We start from the raw sequence: 26,723 nt of genomic DNA, 5'->3' as shown, positions 1-26,723 counted from the left end.
TAGGTACCGAGATAAATAGTGAAAATTTGAGCCTCATAGTTCTTACGCTTGAATGCAAAATTAATATCAATATGTATATAAATTTGCGTTCAATGCTGATATTTTTACAAAATAGGGATAGGATTTGAGTAAGATGCTACTCGGATCAGTGGAACAGGGGCAAACACCTTAATGTAATCCGCGTGATCAATAGGACCCTATTTTATAAAGATGATTAGCGTCGTCAGCTTTGACGGACTCATAATATAAGTCGTTGTCTATAACATCCTTTTTATGATAGAAATACAGCTTTTAACTGGGGTGCTACGTGTGTTATTCACCATTGGCAGCATTCCTGGAAACGAACAAAGGTTAAAATTGCCAATTCTTCTCATGACTTCCAACTCGTCCACTCACCACCTGGTCTACTCATAGAATGCCATTCCGTCCAACTTTATTTCGTCTACCAGCCATTTGGTTCATTAACCATTTGGTCCAATCATCACTTCGTCTAATCACCATTTCGTCCACTGACCATTTCGTCTTATAACCAGTTAGTCTACTAATATCCATTTCATTTTATCGTTCATTTTCCACAATAAAACACTAAGTCCAATTATAGACCAAATGGTATATGGACCAAATAGCTATTGGACCAACTGGTTATTAGACGAAATGGCATTAGACTAAATGAAAGTAGACCATGAGGTGAGTGGACGAACTGATGGTAGACCAAATTATAGTAGACGAGTTGGCAATTGGACGAATTGGAAATAAACCAAACGAAGAGAATGAGTCTCAAAGGCGGATCCTTGTTGTGCAACAGGGGGGGGGGGGGGTAGTCACACTCACCATCACCACCAACATTAATCATCATCATCGATAATCACCAACATTGTTAGGATATTAAATATCTGAGTAAAGAGGCCGAGGTGATGGGGTTTTGAAAAAAAAAAGCGAATGGCTTCAATTCGTTGAGGTTTTAATAATGATTTAGTTTTGTGCATTTGGACACTCGAAAAAAAATGAGTAAGTTGAGTTCGTCAATGTAATTTATAATTATGGATTGGAAGATGTCTGAAATTGTGTTTTATTGTAACACTTGAGGAAAATGTATAGTGTTAAATTTATGAGTTGTCAAGGTAATATTGATTTGCAAAGATGATACGTATTTTAGTATGTGTATGAATTGAAGTTGTCAAATAAAAACTACTTCATACAAAAAGTTAGCATGAACATCGACACCAATCAGCGTGGTCATCAATATTATCTTAAACACGTCCACCATCATCATTTTCATCAATCGTCATCATCATCACCACCACCATCATCATCATCATCAATATCATCATCATTTTCATCAATGGTCATCATTATCATCATCCTCCTCATCATCATCATCATCATTTTCATCAATCATCGTCGTCATTATCATCATCACCATCATTATCATCAGCAGCAGCAGCAGCAACAAAAACAACAACAAAAACGACAACATCATCATCATCTTCCGTTAAAGTAAACGGTACACCAGGTTGGTGTATCATCGACAAATGATCATACTTTATTGTGAAGGAGTACCGTATGTACAGTGCTATGGAAGATGTATTCTACGTGCGGTTAAAAAGAATAAACCATCATCATCAACAACACCAATCACTGTCACCAATACTTTCAATTAATAAGACTAGATTGAAATCCTACCTCTTTAATCATAATCATAGTGATTTTTTGCTAGATTATTCCTTGTTTTCATTAGATAACCCTCCATGCAAATATAATTCTCAGTAGTTTTCTAAGTTTGCACATCATAATCTCGATTTGTAAATTGTGTAGGCTTACCCCGGAGGCTTAATTTATGTTGGTTTGTAATTCGTTACCCCAGATTATTATTTAACTTATTTGTTTATGTATCTACCGCATAGAAGCATTGTGCATTAAACGCTGTATTAATGTTCATCATCATCATCATCATCATCATCACCACCATCATCATCGTCATCATCAAAAAATCATCATGATAATCATATTTATCACCATCTTCATCATCATCATACATAGGCCTAATCATCTTCATCGTCTTCTTAATCATCATCGTCTTCATCAGCATCTTTATCATCATCTTTATTTCTACCCAGGGCTCAATCCATCCACAGTGCAGTGGGAGGCATTTCAAGATTCTATTTTTAGCAATACGTCATTAATACACAAGCCTTTCCCAATGCAGTACAGTCTGCATGCTGCGCACCACACAGAACTGACTCGACTCGTCATCAGATTGTCGGAAGAACTTGGCGGTGGGAGAAATAACAGGACTAAACTGCTAAATTACAGAAATTTATATTTTTTTTACAATGGCAGGGACGAATGGAGGAGTAGCCAAATGTGGCTTTATATTCCTGGATACATTGGCAATAGCACTAGGTAAGAAAAATGCAATGTATTTGTCAGATTTGCTTCAAGTCGGGTCACCGAAAACTGACGTGTATGTTTGCCGTGTGCAGCCCGTGGGTCAAACTACATTATCCGCTGAATGCAGCTATCCAATCGTGCTGTAAATAATGCACTGCCAGCCAGCTACAAGTAGCAGCTCTGTCTAACGAGTGACGTCTAACGAGTAACGTTACACCCCTACATCCACTGGTTTAGCACTGGTAATAGGGCTTCAAAGTGCCAGACCCAGCCGAGTCATATTAAATATTCATTAGACTGTAGACCTAATAAATATCACTCATTCAATGAACAAGCTTATGAATATATTGGCATTTTCGTGATATTGGGAACCACCGTTCACTTCATACAGCAGCGCTTTATTCAGTCACACGCACGTTTCCCTATTTCCACCTCCATTGTACACAAGTGCGCGTACACAAATCTACGAATGGTTCCCAAAACCACGATTTGGCCAATATATTATAACCTTGTTCTCAGTTACATCTCTAACATCTCAATACATGTGTGGCAAAATATGGTTGACAATGTTTTGATTATTTTATCTTTTTCTTTTGGACAAATGCTTGATTTTTTACACTGTCAGTTTCCATTACAGCTTTTCATTATCTAACTTGGCCCTAGTATATTTGATTCTTTAGAATGATTTTTCTTTATCAAAAATAAAGCTTGAAAAATGAAATTTTTCTTGCCATTATTACTTTCCACCAAGAAAGGGCATACATAAAAATATACCTAAAATTTAAGTTTTTGATCGCTCTGGTCAATACGAAAATTATTCTAAGCTTCTAATGAAAATTGAATTGCACCTGTACATGGAAAGTCATAATTTTCATCACAAAAGTGATATTTTAATGATTTTTGTCTCACCTGCGAAGCAGAGTGAGACTATAGGCGCCGCTTTTCCGACGGCGGCGGCGGCGTCAACATCAAATCTTAACCTGAGGTTAAGTTTTTGAAATGACATCATAACTTAGAAAGTATATGGACCTAGTTCATGAAACTTGGCCATAAGGTTAATCAAGTATTACTGAACATCCTATTAAAGTTTCATGTCACATGACCAAGGTCAAAGGTCATTTAGGGTCAATGAACTTAGACCATGTTGGAGGAATCAACATCGAAATCTTAACCTGAGGTTAAGTTTTTGAAATGTCATCATAACTTAGAAAATATATCGACCTAGTTCATGAAACTTGGACATAAGGTTAATCAAGTATCACTGAACATCCTGCATGAGTTTCACGTCACATGACCAAGGTCAAAGGTCATTTAGGGTCAATGAACTTTGGCCGAATTGGGGATATCTGTTGAATTCCCATCATAACTTTGAAAGTTTATGGATCTGATTCATGAAACTTGGACATAATAGTAATCAAGCATCACTGAATATTTTGTGCAAGTTTCAGGTCTCATGAGTAAGGTCAAAGGTCATTAAAGGTCAATGAACTTTGGCCGAATCGGGGGTATCTGTTGAATTACCATCATAACTTTGAAAGTTTATTAGTCTAGTTCATTAAACTTGGACATATGAGTAATAAAATATCACTGAACATCCTGTGCGCGTTTCAGGTCACATGACCAAGGTCAAAGGTCAATGAACTTTGGCCGAATTGGGTGTTCTGTTGAATTACCATCAAAATTTTGAAAGTTTATGGATCTGATTCATGAAACTTGTACATAAGAGTAATCAAGTATCACTGAACATCCTGTGCGAGTTTCAGGTCACATGATCAAGGTCAAAGGTCATGTAAGGTCAATGAACTTTGGCCATGTTGGGGTTTTTGTTGAATAACCATCATATCTCTGTAAGTTTATTGGTCTCGTTCATAAAAAGTGGACATAAGAGTAACCATGTATCACTGAACATCTTGTGCGAGTTAGTGTAGTATTCAAAGTCAGCACTGCTGCTATATTGAACCGCGTGATGCAGGTGAGACGGCCAGAGGCATTCCACTTGTATTAAAGTGTGTGCTCATTACAGCATTGGCATACCATAGTCCTACCTGTAAATTTTCCACAGGCAGGATGGTAGCAGTGAACCAGTGATAAATAGGTTAAAACAAAAGAAATGTGCCCCCCCCCCCTTTGACTGAGTGAAGAACTTTTTTTCTATTTTTGCTTGTCAAATCCATAAGTAATATTTGGTTAAAAACATTTTTCCTTTTTTTTTGCTTGTCAAATTTTTCCTCGTGAAAATGTGCCCCCCGGCCCCACCCCCTTTGGAAAATCCTGGATCCGCCCCTGAACTATACTATATTGAAAGGAAAATGATTCATCTCAAATTAAAAGTTATTAACAGAGGGGAGGGTGAGTGGAGTGGTTCTGTGGCTCTTGAAAGTCTCGGTTGACGGAGCCAAAACCACTCATTGCAGGTGTCCTCCAATCGAGAGTATGAGAGTTTCGCCAAGAACGGTATCATGAAATAAGTCACCAGTCCATTCACTACCATTTATTTCATCCATACTGATGACATTGCTAAGTATTTCTTAAAATTGTTAAATGGTTTGTTAATTTTTTGTTCAGTCAAGCCTGGGACTCTAGGTCTTTTCTACATGTAGAGTGCTTGTAACATTTATTTCTCTCTCAAAATGTAGGCCTAGTAATACATGTAGATCCATGATGGGTGTCAGCAAATGGTACAGTGTATTAAAGAAGTACAACCAATTCAAATGCAAAACTAGCCGATAGGGAAATAGTCACACCCCCCCCCCCTTCTTCATAGACTTACAAAATGAGAACTAGATGAATTTGTTGACACCCCCTCCCCCCCCCCCCCCGATGAAAGAATGGATATACATGTATTTGCTAGGAGAGTCATCGTCATGGTATCGTAATTACCCACTCGGTCTACGCTTTACTTAATTTTTTTCATACATGCGTGCCTTTGTTTGTTTGTAAGCTGCTTTTTTTTATCTTTGAGTTTGCCACTACTTTATCTTTCTGGCCCAATCTGCTGTGTTTACATTCCACCTCCATGTATATCTTCTTTTAAAGGTCAAGTCCACCCCTGAGAAATACTGATTTGAATTAATAGAGAAAAATCAAACTAGCACAATTCTGAAAATTTCATCGAAATCGGATGTAAAGTAAGAAAGTTATGACATTTTGAAATTACATTTATTTTCACAAAACAGTGTTTTTTATTGTTTGAATTATATATTTTATTTTTCAAAGATTTTACAATAAGGACCAACTTGACTGAACCATATACAATGCTAATTTCACATTTTCAGTGACGAATTAATTGTTGTTGTCACTTGACAATGAGGAGAATATTAGAATATTTCATGTTATATAATAAAGTAAAAAAAGAAATAGTGAGTGGATGATGTCATCAGTCACCTCATTTGCATACTGACCAGGATGTGCATACATTGTATAACTGTTTTGTGAAATTAAGCAAAATTATAAAATGTCATAACTATCTAATTTTACATCCAATTTTGATGAAATCTTCAGTGTTATGATTGTTTTTTTTTTCTCTTTTTATTCAAATCAACATTTTGTTGGGGTGGACTTGTCCTTTAACTATCCTTTTTCTTTACTATCTTTTCTCTGTTTGTCTCCCTATTCCCATTTCTATCCAGTTCCCCATCTTCCCTTTTCTATTTTCTTCATACTTTCCATTCATGTTGTGTACTTTATATTCATAACATTAAATAAAATTTATGATTTTAATTTTCACCAATTTATCTCCTTGCATTACGTGTATAAGAAGTTTTTGAATTCTACATATGTATATATGTTTTTCTTCAGACTTTGGCTGCGAGGTATGTTATAATAAACCATTTTTTAATTGAATTGAATTGAATTGAATTTCAAGTAAGACTTTTTCAAGTTAATCTAATGAATGATAGATCCAAGTATTTTATGTACAACTGGACAACATTGGCAATGTCAAGAATTTGAAGCTTTAAAATTTGACTTTGAGACTTCGTTATTTTATGTTTGAAGAACAAATTTCATTTTCAATATTAAAAGCTAAAACTATGGATTGATACCCATTCACCCAAAACCCAGTATTCTATGCATGTATACATTTAAAACAAAAATCCAAAATCACTTTTTTCTGTAATTTCCCTGATTAAAGAAGTAAATCAGGATAATTATCTTAAAAACTGTTGGCAGTTGCTGGAGGAATATTCAGTATAGTTTGAATATACTGAAATTTACCTGCTGTAACTTTGATCATTGCCTGTATACATTGTAGGCCTACATCAATGCAAAATGCAGTCTACAGGTATTTCCTGGCAAAGATTCCCCATATACATGTAGTCAATATTTTCATCCCAAATTAGTCTTGCGTAAGTCCAGTCAGGCGTGAATTCATTTTGAATTACGAAGTACACAAACATACACTCAGTGTCCATGTAGCTTACAATCATTGTAAATGGAAGAAAGAGATAAATCTAGATAATATATTGTAATCATTATGCCCTACTTGCCACTGCCCACACATCACCTTTTGTTGCTAAGCAAAACTCAGACATATTGAAACTGAAGTTAACACATGATGCAGTGTACTTAATTTGCAATATTGTCTTCCTGGTACCAGATTGCAGTGTTATTTGTCTAGCTCCTACTAATAATTGATCTCAGATGTTTGAAGTAAAATATTTCCTTTTTTTTATAATTCGACTCTGTTTAAAGGGGGAATCCACTCTGATATTTAGTCAGGCTTTTAATTTGATAAAAATGAAATATTAATAGAGAAAAATTAATCAAAGATAGAAGGAAATCAAAGAAACAGAGTTGTGGATTTTTAAGATTCTAATTTTTTTATGCAAGCAGCTGCTACTTTTTCAAATAATTCCCATTTTTCATGGTTCATGTTGACTGAAAATAATTGTTTTTGTGATATCATTGTGAAATGACTGAGAATAAATTATAAAATAGAACGTACTGGAAACATTAATTTCTCAGCCTTTAAAGAGAAAAGGAATTGTACAGCTACCCATATGTGAGGTATCAAAAATCAAAACTATATCTGTATTTTTCTTTTGGTGGAGTTGTCCTAACTTTTAATAATTTCATGTTCTGCACTGGACTTTATTTTTGAGTTTCGAACTTCCCCTTTCCAGGAGGATGGGTTTGATGGAAAGTCTATCCATTTATTGTCACATATACAGTGTACTTTAAAAAATGACTTTCAAGAAGATCTAGAACAGTGATACATGTAAGCCGTAAGGCCTTTAGTAGAGTCACAATTTTCTTATTTTGGATGATGCCATTTTAAATAGATTAAGACCATATATATGAAGTACATGTAGAGTGAAGCAAATTAGGTCATTTGTCATGAAGTACATGTACAGTTTGATGAAAAGATGTACTACATGTACATACATGTATATAAACTTACACCCTTGCTACCCCCCCCCCCCCAAAAAAAGGGTCAATAATGAATATTTTATATATTACACGTATACTGTACTTCATCCATACATTCACCTTTGTGTTCTACTTTTATATTCATAATTGTTATTTAACTCCCCGACCTTGATGAATTCATTCAAATAATTCAATCCAGTATCCACTCCCATTTTGTACTTCATGAATTGCCCAATATTCATTAAAAGGCCAAAATGCTCACTTTAGTTCTAAACACCCATTTCACTTGATCAGTGGAAATTGAATAAACAAATTAATTTATGACACACCGCTGCAGAGTGACATGGTGTCTAAGCCTCGCTATAAATAATCAAGTAGTAGTGATTCAACTGAATTCTACTCTAGGAGATACAGTAGTACTATGGAAGTACAAAGTATGATGACTCACTGTGGAGGATAATTGGCTATTCCAATCATATTTGTGGGCTTTCTTTGTCTGGCAAAATTTGGATGGGTGTTCTTCTTCTCTCATTATTCTAATCACATAATGTGCCCTTTTGTGGAATTTTGCATGAATACATCAACAACATGATTACATGAAAAAGTCCTTTAAAAAATACATGTACATGTATCTTCTGTGAAACTGAACCCCCAGTCATCACCTGTAAGATTAACTAATGTGAACCATCCCTTTAATATTCAAGTTGTTTTAAAGTGAAAAAAAAAGTAGTTTGGTTAATTTTAGTTTTCATCAATTGTAGTTTTTTTTATGTTGTCATGTCCAAGGTTGTGATTGCATTTAATAAGAAACCTGCATACTATTACTAATATAGAAAGGAAAACATTTCACCAATCATGGCCAGGGCCCAGATATGATTTTGATTGTTTTGTCCCATGGTTTTATGATTAAAATCCTTTAGGTTTTATGTCAATCCATTATACTGTGCACCATTTTAAGACCACCCGAATCAACTAGCCATGGAGTTGACTAAATATAGTGATTAAGATATTGTTGGAAGTATGTTTTACATTCAGCAAATGCCCTATCACTGTCATTAAAGCTCTGATAACATGTGCAATTAATGTGTACATGTTATTGTATTCCTATCGGAACCCCCCCCCCCCACCTTTAAAACACATCATCCTTCATTCCTTCTCCTTAAAGGTCTAGTCCACCCCAGAAAAGTTTTTATTATAATAAATATAGAGAAAAATCAAAATAGCACAATGTTAAAAATTTCATCAAAATCTGACGTAAAATAAGAAAGTATGACATTTTAAAGTTTTGCTTATTTTTCACAAAAAAATTATATGCACAACTCAGTGACTTGCAAAATGAGACAGTCGATGATGTCCCTCACTCACTATTTCTTTTGTTATTCATTGTTTGAATTATACAATATTTTGTGGGGTTTTTTTTACAGATTTTACAATAAGGGCCAACTTGACTGAACCATATAGTATTATAATGCTGATTCGACATGTTATTGGGAGGAATTAAACTATTTTTCACTTCATATTTCATGTAAAAGAATACAAAAGAAATAGTGAGTGGATGACGTCATCAGTCTCCTCATTTCCATACCGACCAGGATGTGCCTGTTTTGTGAAATTACATGTAAACGAAACTTTAAAATGTCAAAACTTTCTGATTTTACATCCAATTTTGATTAAGTTTTCAGTGTTATGCTCGTCAGATTTTTCTCTTTTTATTCAAGTAGACTTTTCATTAAAGTGGACTTGTCCTTTGATTTAGAGAGATCCCTAAAGCCTGAGAGTCGTTCTTTGATGAAAATAATGAAACCTGGAGGATGGGAGCAAGTGTCCTTGTAGCAAATGTTGCATGATCACTGTCATTACCGCTGTTGTTAGAATCCTGATGGAATTGGTATACCATCTGTCTATAAATGAAGAACATGTATGATGATCAATGAGGGTAATGTTCCTAATGCCTACTCACTCGTACAACTTGAAAACTCAAGGTTATAACTTGTATTTGCTTTGCATTATGAGAGAACCTCTCATCGCCGCCATGGAAACCATGATGTCATAGCATGATTTACACAAACACATACTTATTGTGAGATAATCCCTCATGTTGGAGTTGCGACACTGACACTATGATTTCCTTTTCAAAATTAGACCTGACAAGCACTAGCAAAGTTTATGGCTTGTTTTCCTCCACTTCTTTAAACAGAAAATGAATTGAAATAAATTGAAAGTTCAAAAATGCACGAACACATGTGTTACAGTAAAATAACACATGTGTCAATGTTAATAATAGCATGTACATGTATGTATATAATTCAAAGCGAGTGGAATTTCTAGGGGGCTCGGTGTCACTTTCAGGGGGTGCAAAAAAGGCAGTTTGGAATAAAAGAAGAAAAAGAATATTAGAACAAATTCTGAGGACTTAAACTGCATTTTTTGGCATTCAATCTCATCTGTCTTGCAAAAGAAAAGCTGTAACTTCCTTTGTGCTTCACAAGGCAGGGTAAAATTTTTCTTTGGGGTACTGTAACTTTTCAAATCTTGAATATTTGAGAGTTAATTTATAATAGGGAGTATCAGTTATCTTTCAATTACAAAATGTGTGAACCCCATGTGTACAGGTAGAGGATAATAGCTTCATGGATAAAAGTCCAGGAGATGCACTAATGAGCCTTGAATATTAGGCTTTTATAGTGGATACTCTTGAAACAACAGCCATGATGTCTCAGTTATGACTGATTGGTCAATTTTCTGCATGGCTTAATATGCTCACAAGATAATTGACTCTGTATATAATGTGTCATTGAAAATGCCCATTTGCAGATGAAAATAGAAATATTGCAGGCTCTCCAAACTCGGCTGTGTGTAGAGGAAAGGTAAATTGATAAACATTAGTATGTCATGTATTTTTCTTAATCTTATGTATTAAACGTAAGGAGACCCTGTAACACCTATCCGTGCAATCTACTTGGGCATGTTGCATACATTACAGGGATTTTCCAGTGATCAGGCAACATATTTTCTCCAGCAAACTATGATTTCGGCAAGTTTTGCATGCTCTTTTGCACGTTTATTTCAAAATATGTTTGTAACCTGTGTGTGTAAGCATGTGTGTGAGGCTGTGTGCACGTGGATGTGACAGGTCCTTACAGTTTGTACAATAGGTGAAAATAGATACCCTGTTCCTTGCAGTTTAATATTCAGGGAGGACAACACTTATTTTTGTCTTCATTTTACATACCGGGTAGACGGTAGATAACATTTCTATAGAGCATGGAGGGCAGTAATTTCACTATTTGTGGCTTGTCTTTCTTTTACTGAAGCAGTCATAAAGGAAAGATGATCGCTGTGCTCGAAACCCAATAGGTTGTTGCCCCAGTGTTCGCATTATCCCACTTCATGAAATAAAACACTGATGGTATAATCCAATTTAAAGTGAGGATGTACATGCTTTTAACAAGATTACAGCCAAGAGGAGGGGTCTTAACTCAGTAAGGGAGTTTCAGTGCTTTAAATTGCATCAAGCCATTGTGCTTTTTAAGGTTCTCTACATGTACACCTCCGTTTATTTTTGTTTTCCGAAAGCAGCCCCATTGTACTTCTTGATACAGATACATGTTCATGTACCGGTACATACTGTACTGTATGTAATACATGTAGGTTAAGAGAATTTACTTTGGAATATTTTATACTTTGGAACTGATTTCTGGTTCAACGAATTTATTATTTCTTCGGGAATTCTAACATTAACCCTTTGTTTTTTAGTTTGAGTGTGACAATATCATCACAACATAGTGGTTTGTTTTATTTAGACTTTTACAATACATGGGAATGTGAAAGAGCCGAATACAGTTGGTTTCTCCTCATTTCACCTCATTCAGCATGCAAAGTGTTACTTTTGCATGGAGATTTTCAGTCATAATAGCTCAGGCTGCAAATATGAAGGTCTCTTCTGTGTACAGGACTTACTGTACATGTAAACCCAATATCATACTAAGATGTGAACTTAGTATAAATTATACCACAATTATCTGTGCTCATATCTGTACCTCCATCTCTACCTTTCTGTCTCTCTCCCTCTTTCTTACCATCTCTTTCTATGTACCTCTTTCTCTTGTGCTCACTAACCTCTATCCTCTCACACACACAAAAAAGAGAATCTCTTCCCTTCTTTAATCAGAACATGATATGAATCATTGATGTTTGCATTCACTGAGTAATTATGGGAAATTATATTGGAAATTCAATCCTCACAAGGAAGGAAATATCTGCCCTTTTTATCCTATTTATTTATGACAGACATGGGTGTATGATAATATTAGGTACTTCAAATTGGGCCAATCAGAATGCATTTCCCCCATGGAGTTGAAGTTAATGAACCGAATGTTCCTCTCAATTACTTCACATGATTTCGTACATCATATTGTATCCAGCCTTTAGTTACATACTGTATATGTTCATATTGCATGGATCCCGAACTAAATGCAGAACTGACTTTATTTTTATTCTTTCTTCTGATTTTTACCAGTTTTTAAATCATTTTTTTTGCCATATTTACATGTATAATGTATTTGATGACACTGAAAATATGCATTTCTGAACATTTCATATCATAGTTTCTTAAATGTACAGTGTAAAGCAGTGTGTCATAATGAGAGAAAATTTGAATCAAGGGGGTGATTTTATATCCTCAAAATGAGAACTGTAGTATTTTTTATTTGTATGATTCATTTCATGTTTTAATATCAATTATCTATTTTTTTTCAAATAGGCTTTACAGAGAAAGTATATTTTTATTTATCTGGCACATTTGTTCAGAAATTCATAATCTAGTCTAGATTTACAATTTAAGACCCAATAAGTCATTTAGACATTATGAACTTGTAATTGTAGAGATCCTATCAACTTCCATTCCTCTGCCATTCAGAATACTCCTCAAGTCATTCTGGGCCCAGATGAGAGTGTCAGTATCGGAGATTGGCCAGAAATAGTCCATAATTCAATCAAAGTAATTTATGAGTCAGATCTATGGTTTGAATTCTACACCATGAAGAAATGGATTATCCATGATCAGTAGTAGCAGACTTCACACCTTGATACCCCTTTCATACAAACAAAGAAATGAAATTCTCTGCCAGATATTTAAGAATTGTCATTTGTTCCTACATTGGATGATTCACTTTAATTGCTGTCCCATTTAAAATGTCCCTTCATTTAATATCTTCCAAGAGAAATACATGTAAGTCCCTTTCCATTTTTTCAAATACTAGAACAATTTTTTTTCAAGACAATGCACATCTACTAGTTTTGGGGTAAAATATTAGTGATACATATACATGGAATTCTACAGAGTACATGTACACAAAGTTAATAGCAGGGGATGATACATTTCTATTGTTTATACAGCTCATAGAGTCTGGGTTTCAGTAAACTGTACAATTATAAACACTTCAATTTCTCCCTGGACTAGCAATGTATGACTAACATCATGTTAAGATAGGTATTAAGATTTAAGTGTGAACTGGGGAGCGTTTCATCAATATTTTCATCCAACAAATTGTCAGATCTGACATCTTTCCATGATTTTGATTGGCTGAGAGGCACTGTTCCTATGGTAACTGTCGAATAAAATGGGACTTGTGGGATAAAACGTCCGACAAGTCCTTTCATAAAACGCCCCCAGGTATACCTTTAATACCTAATTTTCCAAATATTTGCCTTGAGAAGTCTATAAAAAAATACATTCAACAAATGGGTCAGGTGCACATTTTGTAGGTGGTTTCAAACCGCCTCGATCACAAGAATCCCCGTTAAATTACGGGAACTGTTTTCGGCTAAAAAATACCCATTAATTATTCCTGCATTCACACCGCCCCGAAACATACCCTTCGGGATAAGTTCCTGAAGTTACGAGCATGCGCACAGTACAGTCTGATGAGCAGGCAAGGCGCAAGATTCAAAATCACTAGCCCAGCAGCCACCCTAAGCTCCCGCGCCCAACATCGCCCTACGACACGCTGGGCTAAAAGTTCCCGTAATTTGCTTTCACATCGCCAAAATACCTGCGACCTTGGAAAAATCCCCGTGAAAGTTCTCGTAATTTCGCCAAGTACCTACTATTTAGCGGGTATTTTCTTTCGGGGAGATTACGCGTAGTTTGCTTTCACATTACCAAAATACCTGGTATTTTCTGATCGGGGAAAATTTCTCGATCAGAGAATACCTGGAACTGACGAACTTCGAGGCGGTCTGAAACCGCCTAGTGAGGTAGTTATTAGACTGATGTTCATCATGATGACAAGAACCTGTTCACATCTCAAATGGTCATCCTGGCTGACTAATTTTTGATTTCTTGGCAATGATGGGAAGCTGATAAATCGCATGATCTAAAAATTTGATTTCAGACAATTCTGTCTTCTGAAAGGATCTTTCTTTACAAACTATTACAATTACAAAAATCCTGCATGTATGTTTGTTTAAATATGTCATATTGGTTCTACTTCAACCATTGGCCATCCATTGGGATTCCTTATAGTGACTTTCACACCTGCTAAACCTTTGTATGGCAAGCCATTTCTTGTTTTAGTAATATTCCTTGATATGGCAAGCCATTTCTTATTGTAGTAATATTCCTTGATACAATTGCCTTTTGTTAAGAACATAATATGGATTCTTGATATTTTGTGTTGTGTCAACAAAAGGCAATTCTTCATAACATAATATAATACATGATCAACAAATAAAGATGAACGTACATCTAGGTATAAAGTAAGCATACACTGGCTTAAACATCCCGGATGTGAAAGGCACTTATTACCGGTAAGCCAACATGCCATTTCCATGCACTGAATCTGGACATGGTCTAATGGTGATTCTATGGAGCAAGGATTTGAGGGTATTTGATGATGAGATTATCATCTCCCAGGTGTACTGGTGAGTCAAGTGTGATGAGTGGTAGGAGATATTCTGGAAGAGGAGGCAGGACGTTTTAAGAATGATCTTCAAATTTGGAAGAAACAAAGGATGTAGAATCCCCTATGAGCCAAAGAGTGAGAAAGGGAGGGGTGAAGGTACATGAACACACTCCAAAATAATTCGAACTGACTAACTGAAGGTCATGTTGGTCTATGTGTCATTTAAAGTCATATTTTTATATTGAAAAGTAGACAATAAATAGTACGATAATCATGCTTCACCCAAATAAGAATTCTCTGCTATATTAAAAGTACTCTAAAAATTCTCTTGGATATGCTGAAGTAAGGAAAAAAGTAAAATTACACTTGTTGAGAAGTAAGTTGTAAGTAAGGATCATACAGACTTATACATACATGTACATGTAATCTGTACATGTAGGCAAAATACATAGGCCTATTCGAGTGAAAATTTGCATGTACATGTAAGTGGTACAGATTAATTCAATGTACGTATATTATAAGAATGATTTCATAATTGATATGATATTTTCATCAACTGATTCAATTTTGATTGGACAATTTAATTATTATCTCGTATTTTTACATTTCCACTTTTCCATTTATTTTCAGTGGTTCTGCCAGCGTTGCTTTTCCGTCTGCCTGGCTTTGATCTACCGGTGTTTCAAAGGGGCTTCTTCTGTAGTGATGAGACAATATCATACCCGTACAAAGACTCTACCGTCCCATCAACTGTTCTTTATGCAGTGGGAATTGGTCTCTATCTTGTTGTTGTAAGTATAGAATGCAATGTAATTGATGCTTATTTGCCCAGAGCATTATTCATTAACAGACACATGATGGATTTTGAGCTCAAGCGCCCCTTGCTAGGCATCTAGGATGACAGATTGTTTGGTAAAGTATAGGGATTTTGTGATATTAAAGAAATTCTAGATGTAATATAGAGGACTTCCCCCCTTGGCTACGATATCCAAAGTCTGAAGTAAGTCCAGATTGGATGCTCAATAGCAAAAAGCATCTCATAAACATGTTGATTACAGTTTGGAATCAAAGCTTTATTCTTAGATTGTCAAATATGATTTTTTTTTCTTCTTCTTGAAAATAAATCATTCATGGTTGTTTGATTCAAGATACTGCCTGCTGTACTTGGCTTATACATGAATTTTCTAATTTATAATACCTTTTAGGAGGCAATTATCAAAGAGAGAAAAAAGAGAAAAGAAATGCCTTGGAGAATTGTCTGAGTGTTTTCTTTTTAATGGTTCTAAAACTTCTGTTTGTTATCAGTTTTTTTTATAATTTAATTAACAGTCTTATCCCCCCCCAAAAAAAAAAAAATGGAAATAGATACAATAAAGAATTAATCAATTATCAAGGGGTTAATCTTTCTATATTTAGTGTCATTTTCAAACAGGTGTTCTTGTGAATTATCAATCAATAACAAAAGTAGTGTGAAATTTACAACAGTTTGGTTGGCATTTCCTGCCTGCCTGTTAATTTCATCCTGTAATAAACTTCAGAATGTAATTTTCAGGAAAGTATTTTTAGTTCATTAATTACATTGTAGCTTCAATCAGAACCACTATTGAAGTGACAGTTCACATGAAGGTCATTGATTTGTAGAATTTTTAGTTTGCCTTCTGACTTTGCATGTTTTTTTAAGGATTGATAACAGCTCTTACTCTTTTTATTGCTATCATTATATTCACCACCACCACCTCCACCATCATCATCATCATAACTCATCATCATCATTATCATCATATACAACTATCATCATCACCATTGCTTTACATGTATCTGCTTTCATTTAAAGCATGTATTTCCCTTAGAAGTAGGCTTACATGTGATATACATGTAAATGACTAGGATAACAGGTTTCCAAAGTAAAATGAACATGATTTCAAATGCCATTATAATGTTTTTAAAGAAGAAACTATTACGATGTGGGATACAATTAGAAGGGGAAGGGGCTGTAAGGGTAGAAAAGAAACCAAAATAGTAGGAAACAAATCAAATGAAAGAGTGAATCATCGTTATGCAAGTGCTTGACCTCTTCTTGTAGGGAGCCATGGGCAAAAGATTTTGTCAAGTGATTCCTTTAAGTAGATATGACTGCAGGCTATACTTGTTATGTGTGTTCATGAATCTAAATTAGCACTTAATTTTATCCTGTTCTTTCTCACCCATTCCCTATCTTACTTTAATACAGTATGTGTCTACCCTTGTTCTTCTCCATTTACTTTTCTCTTTCTATATTTCTTCCCTCGAATCCCCACCCTGCCTCTCTCTCTCTCTCTCTGTTTCTTTTTTCAACTTTCCCTCTCCAATTGTCTTTCCTTTCTTTATGCTTCCATTTCTATGTTCCCCCTTTATGAATCTCTACCACTCTTTTTCTCTCTTCATACGTTGGAATGGTCCATGACTTGATATGACCCATGGATCTACCACCTTCTGCATACATGTCGTTGTCAGGAGCAGGGTCACTGTGTGATCCACTCAGTAACAGATAAATTCCAGTTTTGGTAACGATCGCAAAATGACTTTTTACAGAATCTAATATAATGACCACCCAAGTGTCTGTTTGTATGAATAAAAAATATATGCCAAATGATTCTGGAAGAAATTGTGTAATTGCTGAGAAATACGCAAAATAAGCACGGATTCGGTCACTTCCGTCAGGTCTTTATTCCAACAGTATTAATACACTGTCCCACGTGGGACTCCCACGTGTGCTTTTCTGTGTAGGTGATCTTCAGTGTGAACATTTTTCAGCGTAGATTTCAAGATTTCACAAAGTTAAGTTTATGTAACTGTACCAGATCTAGATCCTCGATGATATTCTGACAATTAAGCATGGTTTTACAGACTTTCTCATGAAATCAGTGTTTACTGCAACTACTGGAATTTCTCTTTAAGCATTCAATTGTTTTTATGCAATCTGGGTCCTAAAGGACTACTGGTGTTGATCTATAGTAGATGTTTAAATGTTCTTGTAATAGTAATACAGACCCTGTGTTTAAATTCAGCGTATTTTCCTTGAGGATTTTTTTTAGCTTTTCCACTGGAAATCATAAGTGTGGTATACTGTTAAAGTTGCTGGGTTACTTCTTGAAGTTAGATATTGAAATAATGTTCATCAACATGTATAAGAAGTTCATTTCATTAAAAGACGGTTAAATTTAAATCTCTTTTGTTACTGATAAAAAAATGAAAAATGTGTCAGTGTTGTAGTGCCTTGATGCTCGGCCTTGGCCTTAAGGCGCCTTAAGGCCTACTTTTTCAAAGCCTTGGCCTTGAACATTCAAGCCTTGGCCTTAAGAGGGCCTTGGCCTTGGCCTTGAGGATTTCGAGCCTTGAAATTTCAAGGCATTTTCAAGGCATTTTCAAGGCATTTTCAAGGCTTTTTCAAGGCATTTTGTATTTTGTACTTTTATTTGCTTTTATAAAAGTAAGTATAAATGTTTAAATTGTTCTGTATATCTAATGACACAAATGGTCAATACTACCAGTCAGCAGTAGTAGCAGCTGTAGACTTAGTAATATACTAGCAGGGCCATCAATTGTGATTATCACCATTATCAAGAATTATCATCACATAATTATATAACAAAGAGAAGTGATGAAAATAACATTATTTATTGGTAATATCATGACCAATGATGATAATGACAATATTAATAATAATGATAATAATGATTATGATATAGTGATTTTATGACAGGAATAATTGTAACAGATCCGACTGCAATTTCGACAATTTTCAGACTTTAAAAATAGCTAACTCTAAAGAATGATAACAAGGTTGATTTCTATTCCATTAGGATTTTCCTTGTATTATTTTCTTTGACCAACAAGAATGTTTTAAGTCTTAATGATTATCTGAAAGATTTTGTAAACTTGAACACAATCTTTAATTTTGTCATTTCCAAATAGGATATGTCAATGGCATGATGAGCCAAAATTTTGAGAGGCTAAGCATGGCATCTAGAGCAAAATTTCTGCCCCAAAAAGTTGAAAGCGATTGAAGCGAGCACAATTTTTCACCCTTATACTATTAGAAAAGCTAATTTTGTGATATATTGTGACAATATGTTCAGAAAATGATATCAATTTCTTTTTATATGTTTATTCTTGGTGGTGGAACTTCTTGTCTCGCTCTTTTTTCGGGGGGGGGGGGGGTCCTGTTATTTATTAAACAGGCAAGAAAGAGGAATGGGAAGAGAGATAGAGAAGGGGGGGGGGCTGGTTTGGCAGAAAATACTGCAAAATTGGTTAATATGTTGATTGACAGTACATCTAATTGAATTGTTTATATTTTGTTTTGGGTCTAGTGTCTCAGATTGACAAAACAAAATAATAAAGAAAAGCTACTTATTTTTAATCATATGGTTTGACAGTGAATTTCATTTCACTAGTTTCACAGAAAAAAACAAAACTGACAAGATTCCTAAAAATGACTCGTTTTCAGGTCAGCATTTGAACATTTCAACTTGTGCTTTGTGCTCTCTTGCCCCCCCCCCCCCGGAAAATTCTCTGTAGGAAAAAAAATGCTTATTTTCCAAAATCAAAAATACCTTTTTTCCAATATTTTATATGCCCTTTTTAAAAAAGAAATACATTTTTTATAGTAAAACATGATACATTTTAGGTTACAAAATCACCAAATTTTTGGATCGCGCTCGGACGCATAAATTATTTAAAGTAAGGTTCTCTTTCTGTTCCTGTTCACACACAAAACACGATAAGAATGTCTATTTTTCAGGTTGGAATTATCAAATTTGTAAATTTTGGAGCTCGCGCTTAGCGCTCGCATAATTTGATTGGTGAAATAAGTATCCTATTTATGAGTCACTGAATGTAGTCAAGAACAGCTTCCTTTCTGGTCACTAAAAATTTAAGCTCACGCTCTAAGATGCACATCTTTTTCATGATTACAATAACAGCTCAGAATATTTCATTTTCATTTCTTATTACACGAAATGTCCAGAAGTTTGAGCTTGTGATTTGTGCTGGCAACATCTCGCAAGGCTGCCCTAGCTTTTAACAGTGATTATCGCAATAATTGACCAAAAATCGAGTTTTACAACTTCAGAATTGATTTGTTTTTTTCAAAACCGCTTGCTCGCTATGCTTTCTTGCAGAAAAGTAAAGCCTAAGTCAAAATATCTGTCCTATCAATTAGAAATCACCTAAAAAGGCTTTGCTGAACTGAAATTCTACAAAACACACAACTTCTTCATGCAGTTGTTAATCTCATTTGAAAATATCTGTTTGCACTAAATGCTATTTTTTAGCTTTGAGCCCTCCCCCAAACAAATACATGTTCTGCCTCTCCTGTCTCAGGGAGTAGAGAAAGACATATGTTGAGATTGGTCATGCCAGGATGGCAGGATCAGATCACCTTGGTAATAATAATCAATGCAATGTAAATCGCCTAGAAAAATAATTGAATAAACAAAGTTAACTATATCATTATTTTAGTAACATGTCTAAATCTATCATGAAATTATTTTCATTTATGTACAAGGTTCAAAATTTTCACTCGCTCACACCTTTTATACACTTTGTCTTGTGCGTCATGTCTGCCGCCTAAGAATTGTTGTCCCATTGTTACATATATTGAAAATTTGAAAATGCCTTGGCCTTGGCCTTAGCCTTGAGGTTTTCAGGCCTTGGACTTGGCCTTGGGTTTCCATGCCTTGGCCTCAGCCTTGGTTATTGAAGCCTTGGCCTTGGGTATTAAAGCCTTGGCCTTGGCCTCGGCCTTGGAGGTTTGAGCCTTGACTACAACACAGGAAAAATGTGTTAACTGACTGTCAGTGTCAACCTTTATTAAGTTAAAAATCTGTTTGGACTTTAAATTTTACCTGAATCATTTGCTTTGTCTTAGAATCAAAATTGAAATAATTTGGTAATTAAAATTTGCAATAAGTAGCAGGCCTGCTTGTAAATGTACTCATGTTTCTGATATTCTGATTTTAACATTTTTGATCTATTTCCTTAATTATTTCACTTGTATAGTCCACTGAGAAATGCTATTTCTTACCTGTTTTTGTGAGCAAAAAAACACTTGATTTTTCTGAGCAAAAAATCCCTATCCCTATATTGTAAAAAAAGAAAGAATAAAGGTATATTTTGAAGACTTTGTTTTAAATGTTAACAATTTTTCTCACGTTGTAGATCCAATGACCCACATTTGAGATGTGTTGGCAAGTAAAGACAGTCAGGGCTTGAATTAATCCAAGGCCATCAAATGTCATCATCTTGGATGGCCTGTTGATTGAACTCAAGGCCCCTTTCTTTAGGTGGTTTCAGACCGCCTCGAAGTTCGCCAGTTCCAGGTATTCTCTGATAGGGAAATTTACCCCGATCAGAAAATACCAGGTATTTTGGTAATGTGAAAGCAAACTACGCGTAATCTCCCCGAAAGAAAATACCTGCTAAATAGTAGGTACTTGGCGAAATTACGAGAACTTTCGTGGGGATTTTTCCAAGGTCGCAGGTATTTTGGCGATGTGAAAGCAAATTACGGGAACTTTTATCCCAGCGTGTCGTTGGGCGCGGCGGCGTGGGTGGCTGCTGGGCTAGAGATTTTGAATCTCCCGCCTTGCCTGCTTATCAGACCACACTGCGCATGCTCGTAACTTCGGGAACTTATCCCGAAGGATGTGTTTCGAGGCGGTGTGAATGCAGGAATAATTAACGGGTATTTTTTAGCCTTAAAAAGTTCTCATAATTTAACGGGGATTCTTGTGATCGAGGCGGTTTGAAACCGCCTTTTGATATTTTTGTGCCCTTTAAAAATGTTTTCATTCGTGCTGTATTGTAGATACAAGTACGTGCCCTATAGAAAAAGTGTCCTTCCCCTAAAAATATTGGAATTTAAAACAGGACAGTGATATGATTATACACCTGTTTATCACCCATCACAGATGATCACCACAGAAATCGTCATCTTCGCCTACCGCAAGCGCCAGGACCTAGACTACCTGTCCCCTGACACCTACAACCGGTGCTGCGGCGGGTTGGTCATTCCTCCTCTACTCTACCAGATCATCCGATACACGGCTGTCTTCTTTTTCGGTCTCCTCGTTACCATGACGACCTTTGACATTACAAAGAACGTGGTCGGGCGTCTTCGTCCTCACTTCCTAGACATCTGCCAGCCAGACTTCAACAACCTTACGTGTTCGGAAGGACCTCGCCAGATCTACATCATGGATGATGTCTGCATGCCAGAGGACCCAAAGAGGATGCTTGAAGCAAGGTGAGATGGCCAAGCCAAAAATACATTCACAGCCTCTGTTGTGCAATTTCAAGTTCTATCCCTATGTTGATGTTGGGGTATTGGAATTGACATCACTTGATCTTGTGCCTCCAACAATGTAATTAAGTGTCATTTTCTAAACCAAATACTGATATGTAACTCATTTTTACATGTGTTTTCAGAAGTAATATGAATACCTGATATCATACACCTTACTTGAAACCCCATTGAAATCAACACCATACTTGAAATCACCCATTGAAGGGGATCAAATTTGCAGGTGAATCTGGGGATTCTGTTACCATTGCCAATGTGGACATACCCTGGGAATTTTTTTCTCATTTAAAGTGTTTGGTATACTGTATGGTATCATAAACTTACACAAAGATCATTATGACATGTTTTTTTTCTGTCTTATAAAATAGTGTACTGATGAGCTTCATATTTTGTCAAAACAAGTATTTTGAATGAAGGGAAAGCCAGATTTCATCATTAATATTTCAAAAATAATTTGAACCATCTTGTCTCATATAATGATGAATATTTTTTATGTTTCTTTTTTTCTTCAAAAACCTGTTTCAGACGATCCTTCCCATCAGGTCATGCAGCTGTTGCAGTATATACCATGCTCTTTGTAGTGGTAAGTAAAAATAGTGGTAATATCTATTTTTAAAAAGTATACATGCTTGTGTGTCATTTTTTTCATAAAGATAAAATGGAGTGATTTACACTTTTTATTACATAATTTTTTTACCGTGATCATAACCAATGTCATGATCTCAAGGGCAAATTGCCCTGCAAAAATTAACAGTTCTTGGATTTATTCCTTGCCCAGTTGTCATGAATTTATGTCATTTGCATCCTACCAGATGCCATTGTATCCCTGGGTGGAGAGTGGTAAATCTTTGTTCATATATGAGAATGAAACCCTTTGGTGAATGTGAATTGTTTGGTTGACTTAACCTGCATAATGTTACTGAGCTGCTGTTTAAAACATTGTATTTCAAAATCTTAGGACAGCTCATCAAGAAAAGTTTTTTTCTATAATTATGATAATGGTGGCAACTTATAATATTTGAAATCACTCTCTAATTCCTACAAAGAATTCTTTCTAGACAAAAGAAATTTGCAAATTATATCATAACTCTAAAATAGAACTTTTCTTGACCTGTCCTGATTTTTTTCTTTATTTAAAGACAAGGTCTTAACAGCCCACCAATGATTTCAGTTTTGCTTTGCCTAGAATAAGAGATTAACCCCCCCCCAAAAAAGCTCTTCATGAAGAAATCTGGCTTCAACTCCAGAATACTGAATATGAATAAATCATTGTGTTTGTAAGTAATGACTCTGAAATTGATATAATTATCAGCTGTCCAAATGTAGTCATTTTCTTAATTTTGCAAAGAGTTCCTTGTTCCACACGAATTCATGTAGTTTGCACATTAATGTGTGTACTGTACGTCACCCTGTGATCCTCAGTTTGAAATAAGGTCTCACTTTTCTATATGGAGGTCATAGCACTCCCTCACCATGAATAAACTTACTGGATTATTTCCCCTTTTGTGTTTTACTTTCAATCCAAGGGGCTCTTACCCTTAATAACTTGAATCAGTATTGGCACAGTAAATGATTCCTGTTCCTGTCTGGTAAACAAGATGGGTGACTCATGACCAGAAGCCTTGAGAAAGTCCCCCCCCCCCCCCTCATTATTGCAAAGACTTCTGCATACTGGCCTGTATTCTGAACTCGGGTTTAAATTAAACCCTGGTGTTAAGTTGTGGTTTGACTATGGAAAGCCAATTGGGGCACAAATCCCTAACAGTACAAATCCACTTTATTAACTCATTTGACTCTCAAATTGTTCATAAATGTCTGGCAATGATAACTGAAGTATTTTTCTTCATTATGAAAGCAAAAGAAACATAATAGTAAACATAAAAGATATACGATATTAACATAATTTTTAAAATTTTGGCTCCCCATAATTTTAGTACAGAGTTAGACCGTGGTCTAAGTTTAACTTGACTTCAGAATATGGGCCACTGACTGGGTTTGCCTCAACAATAGAGGTGGCACTCCCCCCCCCCCCCCCCGCGTTGATTGTAAAATAAATCTAATGAATGTATGTACAAAAATATCACCGCCCCCCAAAAAAATATTAATGATAATAATAAATAAATTAATAAATAATTCCAATAAAAATCAATTAATAAATGAACAAGTGAATGAATAAATAAATAATAACATAATGATAAAGAAATAATGAATAATTTTATAAATGAATTAATGTAAGGATAATAATATGTAAAAAAAACGAAACAGAAATGAGAGAAAAGAAAAGGATGGAAAGTATAGCAAAGAGTGTGCCATGCCATATAATTAACCCATTTTTCACTGAGAATAGAAAAACAAAGCCGATGGGTAGGTCACCTGGCTTAGTAGCCCCTCTTGTTATCAGCATAATTACCTATACCCTTTTTACACATGCTAAAATTTCCTTAACCCCGTACTATAGGTGGGGCTAAATTGCCATTTAGCCCCACCCATAGTACGGGGTTAAGCTTAGCCCACTTTCTTTTTACACAGCATTTTTTCAAAGTGGGCTAACTCCACCTTAGTACGGGATTATTTGGCCCTGCAAAAAAGCAGGGTTATCCCAGCAATTGCGGTACTAAGAGCGATAGTACAGGGTTAAGATCGCTAGTGTAAAACAAAATTTTTAGCGAAGTAAAAAGTGTACGAGTGAAGTACTTGTACTACGAATGATCAACAAATGTATTTAAAGCATGAGCTACCACTAGTCCGGGATTAGCGGGTTTCGTGTGTGAAAAGCAAGCATTCCTTATCCGGGGTTAGCAATAACAATTTGGCATGTGTGAAAATGACAAAAAAAATTGTACGGGGTTAAGGATAGTACAGGGTTAGCGATTGTCCAGGGCTAAGAAAATCCTTTGTAAAAAGGGTACAAGTGTTACCCCTGAAGGGAGCCAATGTCCTATGACATCATGGCTGTGTGTAAGAATGTTTGCCCAAGGAACATGGCTTTGAATTGAATCATGGCTTGGCAACACAAGCGATAGATGTAGAGTAATTGTACATGATGTTCCTCGATCAATCCTCCTGTGAGTCATTTCATCCAAAATTAAATGCATTTTATTTTTAATTATGTTTTCTTGTGTGTGTGCTTAGTATAACAAGGGTTCCTATTTTTGACAAAGTTGATCAAATTAAACCATTCAGCCAAGGTGATAACAAAATTCAAAAAATTATTAATACATCCATCCCTCAACCAAAATGCAGTTTCGGGGTCATTCTCTACTCTGTAGTCTGGTAAACAAACGCATGCATGTAGGTCGATTGATTTGAATTATTCAGCTCAGGTTATTAAATGCTTTATTATTATGTATCACATTCAATATTCAGAATTATATTGCTTGAAATCAGATTCCTGGCCTTAAATACACAACCGTGCAACTTGATTTTCAATTAATCAACAGCACACATTCAAGATTTGCACATGATTTTTAATTGAATTCAAATGCTACTATTTGTACAAAAGGCACCTAGAAAGTCATAAACAGTAAGGTCTCAAAATTCCAGTGCGCGGAAATATATTTATCCCCCTTTCTTCTCCTGAACTGAATAGGTAACAAATTCACTGATGGTGATCGGTCAACCTAGTGGCCTAATTGCTGTAACATTTCACCCTGAACTAATTCTGATGCATTGACCATTCATCGACTTTGCATATGGGAAACTTGCTGAAATAGCATAAGTTACAAAAGGAGAAAAATACAGTGCTGGATACACATAAGACTGTAGTAATGCATGTTGTTAATGAACTTGTTTTACAGTAGAAAAATTATGGTTAACGATTTATGGTTAAATGCAAATTTGTCATATCTTGATTTTTATTTCCCCAATTTACCTTTGGCTCAATTGCCATTTTTCTGTTAAATGCAGTGCTGGATGCAAAAAATACCGTAGGAATGCACTCTATCGGTAATCTTGTTTTTACAATATCAAAATTATGGTTAAATGCAAATTTGTCATATTTTAATTTTTATTTCTCTGATTGACATTTGGCTCAATTACCATTTTTATATTATTCTGGTCTAATTCCATTTTAGTCCATCCTAACAGAACTTGCTATTGTAACAAATTTGCAGTAGCAGTTAAAAATTACTGTAATAATTCAATTTGATTGGCTGATAAATTTGTTATAGAAACTGTGCATTTCTTATTATAACAAGTCATGAAATGAGACCCTGAGCGTCACAAGACAGAATGGGAAAACTTGAGTAGACAATTTGATATTGCCCCCATTATTTTCAATGGGGCAAAGCTATGGGGTAGGTGGTTTTTTTAAGGGATGAAAGGACATATAGGGAAAGAAGGGCATTAGAACAAAAAGGCCTGACTTTGTTAATATAGAAAACTACATACTATTTTCTTGTTCAAAATATAGGGCAAACCCTATGAATAAAGATATTTCACATCCCCTCCCTCCCTTTTGAATGTACTATTTAATCAGCCGTCTTTTCATGATTTTTTTTACCAATTTTGAAAGATCAGTTAATCTTATTTCACAAGGCATTGAACAGCGCATCAAAACAATGGTTTAGTTCTTAATGTAGAGGGATATGGTTGAAGTAAATTGTGTAGGAGTGAAAATATAGAAAGAAATGGATGATTAAGATTTGAGAGTAAAAAACACAATCACGAGAATTGTTTGCATTTTTGTCCGTAGTAGTGATTTGTGTAATGGA

The 26,723-nt window shown here is 35.3% G+C and overlaps 1 protein-coding gene across 2 annotated transcripts in view; it reads left to right on the top strand.

Moving 5' to 3' along the window:
• The first annotated feature begins 2,216 nt into the window (after positions 1–2,216).
• LOC121408182 (phospholipid phosphatase 3-like) overlaps positions 2,217–26,723 on the top strand; it is a 47,645-nt gene continuing 23,138 nt past the window's right edge. For both annotated transcript variants that reach the window (XM_041599544.1, XM_041599545.1), the window contains exons 1-4: positions 2,217–2,403; positions 15,297–15,457; positions 21,620–21,954; positions 22,537–22,594. In XM_041599544.1, coding sequence (XP_041455478.1) covers positions 2,334–2,403; positions 15,297–15,457; positions 21,620–21,954; positions 22,537–22,594 — 624 coding nt within the window. In that variant the 5' untranslated portion in view covers positions 2,217–2,333. The remainder of the gene's footprint in view (positions 2,404–15,296; positions 15,458–21,619; positions 21,955–22,536; positions 22,595–26,723) is intronic.

This window comes from Lytechinus variegatus, chromosome 2 (genome assembly GCF_018143015.1).
Source record: "Lytechinus variegatus isolate NC3 chromosome 2, Lvar_3.0, whole genome shotgun sequence".
NCBI classification, from domain to species: Eukaryota; Metazoa; Echinodermata; class Echinoidea; order Temnopleuroida; family Toxopneustidae; genus Lytechinus; species Lytechinus variegatus.
Note: the sequence above shows the minus strand (reverse complement) of the source record. Positions and strands in the feature narration are given on the sequence as shown.